This window comes from Lineus longissimus, chromosome 11, assembly GCF_910592395.1.
Source record: "Lineus longissimus chromosome 11, tnLinLong1.2, whole genome shotgun sequence".
Taxonomy (NCBI): Eukaryota; Metazoa; Nemertea; class Pilidiophora; order Heteronemertea; family Lineidae; genus Lineus; species Lineus longissimus.
In genome coordinates, this window is record NC_088318.1 from 18,060,801 (window position 1) to 18,072,253 (window position 11,453).

Here is an 11,453-nt window from a genome sequence, read left to right on the forward strand (position 1 = left end):
TGAAGGTGACGTGTCGTTTGGATATCAGACAAAACTTCATAGCCAACGAATTGTTGTGTGGAGAGAAGAAAAACTGAATAAGCTAACTTTTGCTGCGTTGAGGAGGTAAGAGAAACGGATTCAAGATAACTGGTATGTGCTGTGTTGGGGGATGTATACAACCGAAACCATTCTGTGTTGAGATGGAAACAAATCGAAGACAATTTTGAACTGTCGAAATATAGAACTGATGACAATCGTAGACTGAGCTGTGCTTCTGACGAGAAAACCAAAATGTCTTCTCGTATTTACAAAACCAACGAGAGTGGAGAATGGATATTACGTTCAGCTGACGACCGCTCAGACACGTTGAGAAGAAACGCGGGCGATTCAAGAAGGACTTCTTCGTATAGCATGAGCTACAGGACAAGAGCAGGTATCGAGTACGGTGATTTGGATAGAAATCATGAAAGAAGCATCAAGTCTTTGCGCCGAGATTCGCACTGTTCTCATGTACACGATTTCTGCAACGATTTTGATTGTCATGATGAGTTGGAAAAGTGTCATGCGGAAACGGCAAGTGAGTGCTCATTTTTGCGAGAGTTACGCGACAGGCATCGGGCTGCTGTTGCACAGCGCGAAGCAAATCTGCTGAGAGAGGAGAAGTTAAGGCAAGCGAGCATGAAGGAAGCAGCCTTGAGGGAAGAGCATTTGAGACGGGAGCGAGAGGTGAGTTTACGAGAGGCGTCCCTAGGAGAAAAAGACCCGCGCCGTTCCTCATATACCCAGTCACATCATTCGTACACTTCCCGGGCGCCGACTGTCCGGTCGTTGCGGTCTTTCCACGAGTCACTTCACGAGGATGTGATCTTAGAAGAAAAGGTTAAAGAGTGCAACAACCCTACACCAACATACCTACCACCTAAGCCACCAAGCCCAACATATCAGAATATGACCTACGAAAATGACCGTACGGATGTGGTTTACCAGCATGCGGATGTTGTCCACCAACCCAGTTATACGGATGTGGTTTACCATCATACAGATATTGTTAACAAACCCGTCCATACGGATGTGACCTATCATCACACAGATGTGGTCCAACAGCCTGTCCATACGGATGTGACCTATCATCACACAGATGTGGTCAAACAGCCTGTCCATACGGATGTGACCTATCATCACACAGATGTGGTCCAACAGCCTGTCAATACAACTGTGACCTACCATAATACAGTGACCCACCCACCTGTCCATACGGAGGTGGTTTCCCACCATACGAATGCGGCCTACCAACAAGACCGCACGGACGTGGTGGTCCTCGAAACGACCGCCTTCGAGAAAGCGAACATTCCGTTTGAGCATATCGTGGATCGTCAGGACCACGGGAAACACATCACTCTCCGTATGAACACGCAAATGAAATATCTACCATACGATAACTACAGAAATTGGTATGAAATAATCGAGACAGACGACGCGGACGCATACGACAATTACATAGGCGCGGCCCGCACGTCATCGGACAGGAAGCATTTGCTGCTCAGCCGATTCTGGTTCATCCCGACCCATGGAGCTCTCACCAAGAAGTCTCGGTCAATCTTCCCCTGTGCATTCGAGTTTCCTTTCATCGTTGCATGCGTCTCGACGTCAGTTAACGTCGTTAAGAAGATGATCAAGGATGGAGTGGACGCATCCGTCCGGGATAAGTACAACTGTAATTTTGTCCACGCGATAATCCTGGCTGCGTTCCAGTTTCGGGAGCTGGAGCCGCAGTACATGGAGATATATAAAGAGGTTATGGGTAGCTTGGACATCCCTACGAAGAAAAAGCTATTGTGTGACCAAGACGATAATAGGTTCCGACCGCTGGAGTTGGCGGCAAAGCGTGGTCTCTTCGGCTTGTTTCGGTTGATTCTGGACACCAGGGGCGTCTACCTACAGGACGGCATTGTCGCGCGGCAGGGGCTACACACGATTGCACGGTACGACCTCTCGGAGTACGAGAATCTGCAGTCCAAGTCGCGGAAGCTGAGGCACCCTCTACGCATGCTTCACTTGATACAAACCTCACACCTTCAGAGCTTCAGCGATAACGAAATGCAACATTTCCCACCCCTGAGAGCCTGGAGGCGGATGAAACTGCGCCAGCATCTTCCGTTGATAATTGTGTGGTACATTTTTCGTTTCATATTTACTACGCTCATTGTTTACTTTGCCTCCATAGACTTTGGGGCTGCCCGTGTCAATCGCACGGTGGGCCAAATGACCGCAGACGATTACCAACGGATTGGGACCCCGTCTGTTGGAATCGAGGTCCTCTCAATTCTCCTGGGGATGGTGGCACTTATTATTATCATCTGTGACATTGTCGAGTTCTTCATAGACTTGTGCGACAAAGACAGACAATTGGTGGACAAAGACTTAGAAGGGAAAGTGCCTTATGTCACCCACACAAACTTCTATCGCTACAACCAGTTCATCCTGTGCTGTCTCTGCCTGACCCAGTTCTTCTTGACCCACTTCAGGGTGATCAAGATTGTCTACCTTTCTATCAAAGCGCTGACAATCCCGTTCGCTTTGCTGAGCTACCTACAGATATTAGAGCTCATTCCCTGGATTTCAAGCTTCGCAATCTGCATACAGAAAATGGTCGTCATTCTACTATATTTTCTCGGAATACACCAACTGATGCGTTTCGTCTTCATGCTGTTCTTTCACAGTGCAATGGTACAGGGTACCAGTGTCAGTTTCGTCAACTTCTGGAACGGATTCTACGGTATGTTTCTAACCGATCTCACTGTGAATGTGTTCGCTGCGAACTCGCCGTTCTACATATGGTTCACTCACATGGTTTTCTACTACGTTAGTTCGGTCATGTTGATCAATGTTTTGGTTGCTGTCATGGCAGACGCGTTGACGCAGACGACAGATTACAGAGAACTTGTTAGCGCACTGCGTCGTCTGGAAGTCGCCATGATTATAGAACAAAGGTGTATCAAGTTTTGTGGGGCTTGTTGTAGAAAGACCGCAAGGAGCAAGCGTCCGTTCTGCATCGAAGTGACGCGGACATCGATGCACCTAGATAACGTTGCATAATTTGAATATGGTGTGGACAGCATCTTGATACATCAATCCAACGTTCATGGCCATCCTGAGGATTCGTCTCTTTCCTTAAGTAGCCATTTTGGGTCTACCGACAAAGTGTTAGCCAACCAGAAGCAATGTACTTATCCAGGCCATGCATTCTGCGCCGAACAAACATGACATGTGTCTTTCGATTGGCCAATACAGGAAAGAAAGTCCCAAACTGATTCAAGTAGTAAGGCTATGATACACATTCAGGTACATCCCTCCTTCTCCACACGCGTCCCCTTCTTTTTATTCATACAACATAAACAACGCTTAATGACCGAGAAGCCATGATAATCATATCATAAGCTCAAATTGTCGGAAATATACCCTGACGTGAAACTATTTTCGACTTATCAGAAATTATCTTTAAAGTAACGCGTTTTGTGTCTAAGGTGTACAGTCACCTCAACAGCGCATACACTTGAATGAGAACAGTTACTTGCTCCACCTGTTTTGAAGCAGTCCTCGAGCTCTGCATGAAGTACCTCCGATCCACTCACTGGGCCCTTCTCCTCATTATGCAGTCAAGCAGGAATAATTTGAGACTTCATGTCAGGTGACAGGTTTTGGCCAATCAGAATCACTATACTTTCGAGACTACTCCGAACAAGCATGATACGTGCCTTGTGTGATTGGTCAATAGGCCTACCTGATCGAAAGCGACTGAGTACATGGTGTTTTGTTAGAGCTGGTGAGCTGGCGAAGTGACATATTTTGTGGTGACTTCATTTTTGTTAGGAAACCGAATGTTAAGGAATACTCCTTCAGAACGTATAATCAATCTTTCCTCGGAATCACGAACCTGAATTTAAATCGGTGGTCTAAATCATAGTTGAAGGGTTCTATTCTTCTCCAAATTTTACCCCATCTGACTTTATCACATCAACACGATTGGACTTGCCGTATTCAAGAAGTGATGGGTACAAAAAGGACAACATGAATACAAGGATTTCGTTCATCCAAGTTTTTTAATCATGCAAGATAGGCCTATCCATTAGGGACACCAGCAAGCAAGAGAACGAACTGCGCACATGATGCGTGAGCCCCCTCACGAGCACTACCATACGACGGGCGATGTCCAACACGTTGGGACCCTCCACAGCGAAAGCAACATCTTCAGCCTTGAACGCAGACGATCGTCTCTGTACGACACCCTGAAAACACAATGGCGGCGTTTGTGGCAGAGCGGAAGGGAAACAGAATCTGGCGTGGAGCTTGTGCGAGTTCATCAAGGCGGGGATGAACACTGCATGCAGAATGACCACGTAAACTACGGCTATGAAATGCACGAAGAAGGCAGCATACATCATGGCATTGTCTCTGGTTATGAAAATCAGTTACTGCATCGTGATTCCCTTACGATCTCTCACATTCCGAGGACTGAAACCCTTCAAGTGAGGGAAGACGCCACACTCTCTTCCCTGGTAGAAGAAAATGGCTCTGCTGATAGTTCCAGCGTGGATTCTGATTGGTGCACGATCGGGCCGGAGGAAGATGGTGTAACAAGTATGGCAGTTCAACCCGTTGGGAGCAGTTTTACTCCGCCGAGAGAGTCTCACTGTCATCACGTGCACGAGTACTGTGGCACTTGTCAAAGGACACTGCAGCTATGCCACGCGAGAAGTGCACGGGACTGTCCTTTTCTCAAGCAAGCGCTCCCTGGTCTTGTTGTTGCTCACCATGTTGCAGTGGCATGGCGGGGAGAGCTACCATCAAACGAGAACACGGTCTTTTCAACGGCGACCATCCACGCCGACCAGATGACCGTACAAACGGTGGAACAGAATTCTCATCTCAGTGGCCTAGCTATTGGCATTAAAAAGGTTGTCGTTGAGAAGATAGGCAAGAAGTTGGAGCCGCTTTACTCTCGCACTGCAGAGGACTGCCCGCGTTACGTTACGCTTCATGTCAAGAAAGGTCAGAGGTATCTTCACTTCAGCGAGTATAGGGACTGGTTTGAGATCCTTGAAACCGACGATGCTGATGGCTACGATAGGTTCCTTCGCCGGGTGAAGACGGCTGTCGAACGGGACCAAGTCCTCCAGACCCGGTTTTGGTACGTCGAGAATTCGCACGTCATGAGCATAAAATCTCGCACGACCTTTCCCTGCTCGTTCGAGTTCCCATTCCTCATTGCGTGTGTCTCAACATCGAAGAAGGTAGTCAAGAAGATGATGGAAGCAGGTGTCGATGTGACAGTACAGGATAAGTACAAATGCAACTTCGTCCACGCGATAATCCTAGCTGCTTCTGAGTTTCGTGAGCTGGAACCAAAGTATATGGAGATCTACGAGGAGGTTATTAGTAAGGTGGACAAGGCAAAAAAACGCCAGCTGCTTCATGAGCAGGATGAAGATAGGTTCAGACCGCTGGAATTGGCGGCGAAGCTTGGTATGTACGGGCTATTCCGGTTGATTCTTGACACCAAAGGTGTTTACCTGAACGAGAGCTTGGTGGCGTGGAAAGGCCTCCATAATATTGTCAGGTACGACTTCACGGAGTACGAAGACCATGGTTCGCGATACCGGCAGCTTCGGCACCCACTTCGGATGATCCAGTTCATCAAGACGAACCACATCGATAGCTTCCTGGCCCACATTGAACGCAACCCCGCAGTCAAAGAGTGGAGATGCAGGAAAACCAAGCAGTTCCTCCCTTTCATCATGGCATGGTTCATCTACCGCTTCATATTCCTCACGTTGATCATCTACCATGGTTTTGCGGACTACAGGGGTGCATCAATGTTGGACTATGGCGAAGATGACTACAAGCGGCTTCCGAAGTTAAATGGGCAAATGCAGGCTCTGAGCCTTTTCCTCGCAATAGCGTCGCTCTTCATGATCATCTTCGATATCATTGAACTTATCATCGATTTATGTGACAAAGACAGAAAACAAGTTGACAAAGTTCACGAAGTCAGCGTTCCTTTCCTGTCGAACAGAAACTTGTACAGATACACGAATTTCATTCTGTGCTTCCTTTGCATCACGCAGTACTTTCTCGCGCAGTTTCGTGTCATCAAGATCGTGTATTTGTCATTTAAAGGAATGACTCTGTTGTTCACCTTGTTCAGCGGACTGCAGATTTTAGAACTTCTCCCCTTCATTTCTACAATTGCCATGTATATTCAAAACATTGTGGTCGTCCTCTTACACTTCATCGCCTTCCAGACGATCCTTAGACTGGTTCTATTCGCGTTTCTTCACGGCTCTGGGACAAACCTTGCAAAAGACACTGCCGATTTCCAGTGGTTAGGCGGCGGGGTGTACGGTGTCTTCTGCTTAGAGCGCATTGGGCGAAAGTTTGGCGACAATCCGCCCTTTTATATCAATTTTATCCACCACATGATGTACTACGTCTGCAACGTTATGCTCACCAGCATCCTCATCACTATGATGACAGATCGCGTGTCGCAGATGACAAAATACAAACATGTCTTGTTGTCGCTCCGACACCTGGAAATGGGGATTCTCGTCGAGCAAAGATTGGCGAAATTCTTCACGCCGTCCTACCGCGGGGAGCGGGGATTTCCAAGGGGTGTTTCGCCTTTTACAATTGACGTAGCCAAAACGGTCATTCGATTGCCGCAGTATAAACTCTCATCAACCTAGACTAGGTCAATATTTTGGCAATAGTGTAACTTCAGCCCTGTAAAGTCTCTCTAGTAAAACTACTAGAGTATTTAAAATGTTCGAAACCTGTTGAACATTTAGACAGTTCATCTATAAAGAAGTTAGCGTACTGGCATTTCCTTCCTGCTCGCAGCTCAGTAAAATTTTAGTGAATGAGCAAGAAAAGGAGGACACGTACAGGTATGGAGAAGGTGGAACCTATAAGCCGGCCCTATCGCGTTCGTTCAACTAGTTGAAATTTTAACTTGAATTTGAGAATTTCCAACTGTGGGAATACGTACTGCGTATGACATCTAACAAGACTGTTGTGCAGACTGCATACAAGTTCCATAAATGTCAAGTTTAAGCGCATTTGCGTGTACAAAAACGGCACTGATTTCTTTGAATTTCTGATAATAGGAACATTCTTAATTCATAATTATTCTGATATAACTATATTGAACTTATTAATGGAATAAATGTCTTATCATATAGGATGTAATGTTTCTCATAATCTTTTACTCAGGATTTTACCGGTGTTTGATCGGTTTGCACGACTATCCATACCAAACTACAAACGTAACGGGTCTGGAAACACATCCTATCCGGCCCGGACTCGTAAATGGTATGCAATTTGAATGCAAAATGCACTTCAGTCGCTGCGATAAACATGGATTTTCCCAAGCCTCACCCCTTATCCAAACTATACACCCTATTTGGCTCTATTATTGGCTTCGCCAGCCTGGACTAACATGCCATACGCTGCAATAAACAACTGAAGACTTTTGCCAGCCTCCCTCGATGTACCCAATCAATCCATGATGGGCTCATTTCAGTTGAGCAACAGGCCATATTATGTTGCCTCTGGACTGATCTCGCTGGACTGCGATGGATATATCCATAGATCTGCACTAGATGTGGACAGTCGGGTAGTTTTACCCTTCACACTCGCAGAATCGACTGTCCCCCTACCCTAGATGTCTGCGTCACCGACAGTGTATATTCTAAAAAGAGATTTGCGCAAAACAGCACACATCTTCGCATATCCTTGTTAATTGCAAAGACGAATACGCAGTGTTCTCTGTCAATCAGTTTATCACCACTTGCCCGAATTGGTGACCAATCCTGCTTTGGCGACAACTCGCAGACATGGCAGATCAGGGATCCTTGCTCGACGGGTACTGACGAATGGACGAATCCAAGCAATGTCTTACTGTTACAGAGATTCTTTTATTTTCATGTGAAAAACATGAATAAATAGGTAAGCACATTAGATACAAGAACATGATTTGAGAACGTCAGATTTGTTTCAGCAGGGTTTTACATGGCACATTACAAACGGGAGTTCAGCACTGTTGATCAGGTAAAAAATTCTAACAGTAGAAAAAATACATGTAAATACATGATGAGATTCAATCTAAATCTCCCTCGAGGAAGTCGCTCCAAAGATGGATCGTCTATTTTGTGACGTTTTTAAGGGACGTGAATATAGTAGCGTTATACATGTCTTGAATAAAGCAATACATTTATCATCGCATTCAGGGATTTTCGAAAGCAAAAAAGTCGGGTTAATTCGTCGGATTGTTCAATCGAAAGTGCCGAATTCTGTATCCTTGAGAAATGAGCCGATGGGAAGGCTTCATTGTGGGGTTAATAGTTTACCATCGGAAATTGCTGAATGCGTGATACAAACCTAATTAGTTCATTCAGATTATATCAGTTAAGAGCAGAGGTTGCCAATGAGCATTTTATCACACAAACATTAAATAGCAGAAGTAGGCCTATTTGAATGTACCCTGGATTTGCAATTGAACGTACACGTTCACAGCTTTTGACACAGGAGGCATTTTAAAAAACAATCGTCAAAAGCTCTAATTGAAAAACCTCAATTTCAAATGTCATACTTTGAGCGAACGTTCAGGTCTTTAAAGTCGGCCAAACTGTTCCATTCGTTGCACCCCGACTCCGAAAGCTTTCTTCAGCTGCATCCAAGGAAGGGGCTTGTTTTCGGACGTGGTCTCCTTCTCAACTGGTGGTGGAATGAGAACGGCATCAATAAGATGGATGACACCATTGCTGACGGACAGGTTCGGCCCCCACACGTTTGCGCCATTCACCGAAACTCGGCCTGAAAATACAAGACATCAAGATAAAATACAAACTAGTAGTCAGCAATTGTCTTACTTTGCTCGAAATAGTGTTCATGTAAAGATTCAAACTTGCAATGAAAAGATGAAATAATAAAATAATAATGAGTTCTTGTTTCGCCCCTTTCTAGGTTTCCTTATATACAAAGGCAGATATTTTGAAATAATGGTATGGTCTCAAGACGTTATTGCTTTAAAGATCCACGGTGATTGAACAAAAAATTAACATGTCAACAGTTAGTTTCGCATCGCTGAAGAATTACAATTTGAAAGTCTTACCGCTCCATGGACACTTTAAGATCTTCAGACTTTTGCCTTCAACGGTAGGAACGGACGTAAGGCCTCCGTCAATGCCATCGGAGTAGATGGTTCCAGCGACCACGTGGTAGGTGAGAAGGTCTGGAAAAGGACGATAAATGTAAGACGGAGTGGGGCGGCAAATAAAGTATCGCTGGTAAACATATCCTCTCGTAGAAGGGCGGGAATAAGGCTTCTCTTTTCCTTACCTGCGAGGGCTGTTTTGTTATTGAGGAGATCATCCAGTTTCTCCTTGGGCAGCTTGGCAAAAGCTCTGTTAGATGGAGCAAAGAGCGTGAAGGGGCCTTCGCCTGGAAAGCAAAATGGTTGAGTTAGAAAGTCAACTGCTAAGATCGAGATTTTCTTCCAGATACGATTGCAGTTTGGCCTGGCGTCAGTCTTTGGTACGGTTTGTAAAGTATTCTACTAATATCTTAGAAATAATCACTTCGTTCCTAGGACAAGATAAGTGCACTAAGTGAGGCAATCTAAACGTAAGAGGGATTACTTGGGGACGAGATTGATGGACATAGACTCCTCAAAAACTGGGGGTCAGAGCCCCACTGCCTGTATCCAGTCCTGCCTACCTTGTAGAGTCTCGACTAACCCGGCTGCTTTGACCGCCGTCACCAGGGTACTAGATACCTTCTCGAACTTGCTGAGGACGGTAACGATGTCAGAGACAGGGACGGGGAACATGACCTTGTCAATGACATGGATCACCCCATTGGAGGCCTTCTGGTCGACTTTTACAACTTTGCTTCCAGTGGCGGTGACAATCTAAAAAAAGGAATTGCGCAGTTAGTATTGAAGAGGTTTATTACATCATTTTGCACCATACCTCGTAGTTGAAATAATTCGAGCCTGGCCCAATACACAGTCAATTGTCGCACCTAGGCCAATATTCCCATTGTTCTACCGCCTTATCGAGGGGTCGTAAGGGCAGATCTTGATGACAACATCAACCCCACAAAACAGCATACATGAGGGTTGATAAACCGAGGAGGGAAAAAAAGGTAACGTTATTTTTTAATGGTAAGTGATAACCTAGAGTGTGGCCTCACCTTGCCCTTGTCGTAAATGTTGACACGGATGTTGATGGCTTTTCCGTCGACTTTGAGAAGACTAGGAGCGAGCAGCTCATTGGACAGCTGCTTGGAGAGCACTTCACCGGAAATGACGTGGTACGTGAGAAGCTCGGCAACGCGAGTCTTGTTGGCGAACAGTTCCTTCTTCAGATATGGGCATCTGAGCATTTCATCGAATGCCTTGTCAGACGGGGCGAAGACCGTGAATGGACCTGAAATATCATTCACATTTTTTTAAATCCGCCGTTCGTACCTGGGCCTTTCTTCCCAATGTTCTACTATCTTATCGAGGGTTATCAAGGCAAATTTTATAACATTTACCAATGCGAAATAACTTTCATAGGCATCGATAGGCCTAGATCGTCAAGGACAAAGAAACGTAAAGTAAGCCAATTGCGGACAATGCCATAAGCCAGTACGTGAGCCTTCGTTCCAGGTGAAACGCATGAATAGTCCGTCCACAAACTTCATCGAAATTGTCTGTCACCGTGGTCGCAGCAATTTATTTCGCTTGTTTGCACGGCGCGTTTCAAAAGCTCAAGGGTCAAGATCTCATGACTTTTTTTACGGTGTCTTTCCAATGAGAAAAAGAAAAAAGACTTACCTCCCGTCTTGATGGTGTCTGCAAGGCCGGCAAATGTGAGATATTCAATTAGTTTGTTCAGCCGGAGTTTTTTCGCAACTTCGACCAAGTCCTTGGGCCTGTCGGCTTTTACCTCCTCTGTCCAGGCCGAATCATGAAGCTCGTACGGGAAGTACCAGTCTTCAGCGCACAGAACCTGCGAGATGCAGAACACCGCTAATATGAACAACTTCATGGTGCTGGTCTGGAAGGGACCGAGACAGACTGAGGAATGATAATAAATGTCTTGCAGAGACCGTGAATCAGCTTATTTTGGTCACAATACCAGTCTGGAACAAAGGTCACGTGAAACCGGCGTTTCATAAACATTCAACCTCACCCCAACGATAATCGATTTTCATATTATGAAGTCCATTATTCCCATGGCCCAATAACATGAATAACCTGTGGCCTGGGTTGATGTTTCATAAGAGGCGATGTTATGTTATGTTAATTTGTTACGGGTCACGAGAATCGTATTGGCAATGGCACTTGAGCAATTGAGAACAGTCAGCCCTTACAAGATCATTATATGATATTACAAAATATCGGCCCACTTGCACAGTAAGATAGG

General features: G+C 45.5%; 1 protein-coding gene across 1 annotated transcript; it reads right to left on the reverse strand.

Moving 5' to 3' along the window:
- Positions 1 to 7,935: 7,935 nt before the first annotated feature.
- On the reverse strand, positions 7,936 to 11,147 carry LOC135495881 (transforming growth factor-beta-induced protein ig-h3-like). The gene is made up of 6 exons (XM_064784879.1): positions 10,862 to 11,147; positions 10,234 to 10,469; positions 9,757 to 9,949; positions 9,379 to 9,480; positions 9,152 to 9,271; positions 7,936 to 8,853 (listed from the first exon to the last, which is right to left on the reverse strand). The coding sequence occupies exons 1-6, from the start codon at positions 11,073 to 11,075 to the stop codon at positions 8,651 to 8,653; spliced, it is 1,068 nt and encodes a 355-aa protein (XP_064640949.1). The 5' UTR covers positions 11,076 to 11,147; the 3' UTR covers positions 7,936 to 8,650.
- Positions 11,148 to 11,453: the final 306 nt, after the last annotated feature.

Excerpts from the sequence above, each read along its gene's own strand:
- LOC135495881 (XM_064784879.1), bottom strand. The coding sequence starts at position 11,075 with ATGAAGTTGTTCATATTAGCGGTGTTCTGCATCTCGCAGGTTCTGTGC. Across the intron at positions 10,470-10,861 it reads AGACACCATCAAGACGGGAG|GTCCATTCACGGTCTTCGCC; the intron begins GTAAGTCTTTTT and ends ATGATATTTCAG. Across the intron at positions 8,854-9,151 it reads CTTAAAGTGTCCATGGAGCG|GCCGAGTTTCGGTGAATGGC; the intron begins GTAAGACTTTCA and ends TTGTATTTTCAG.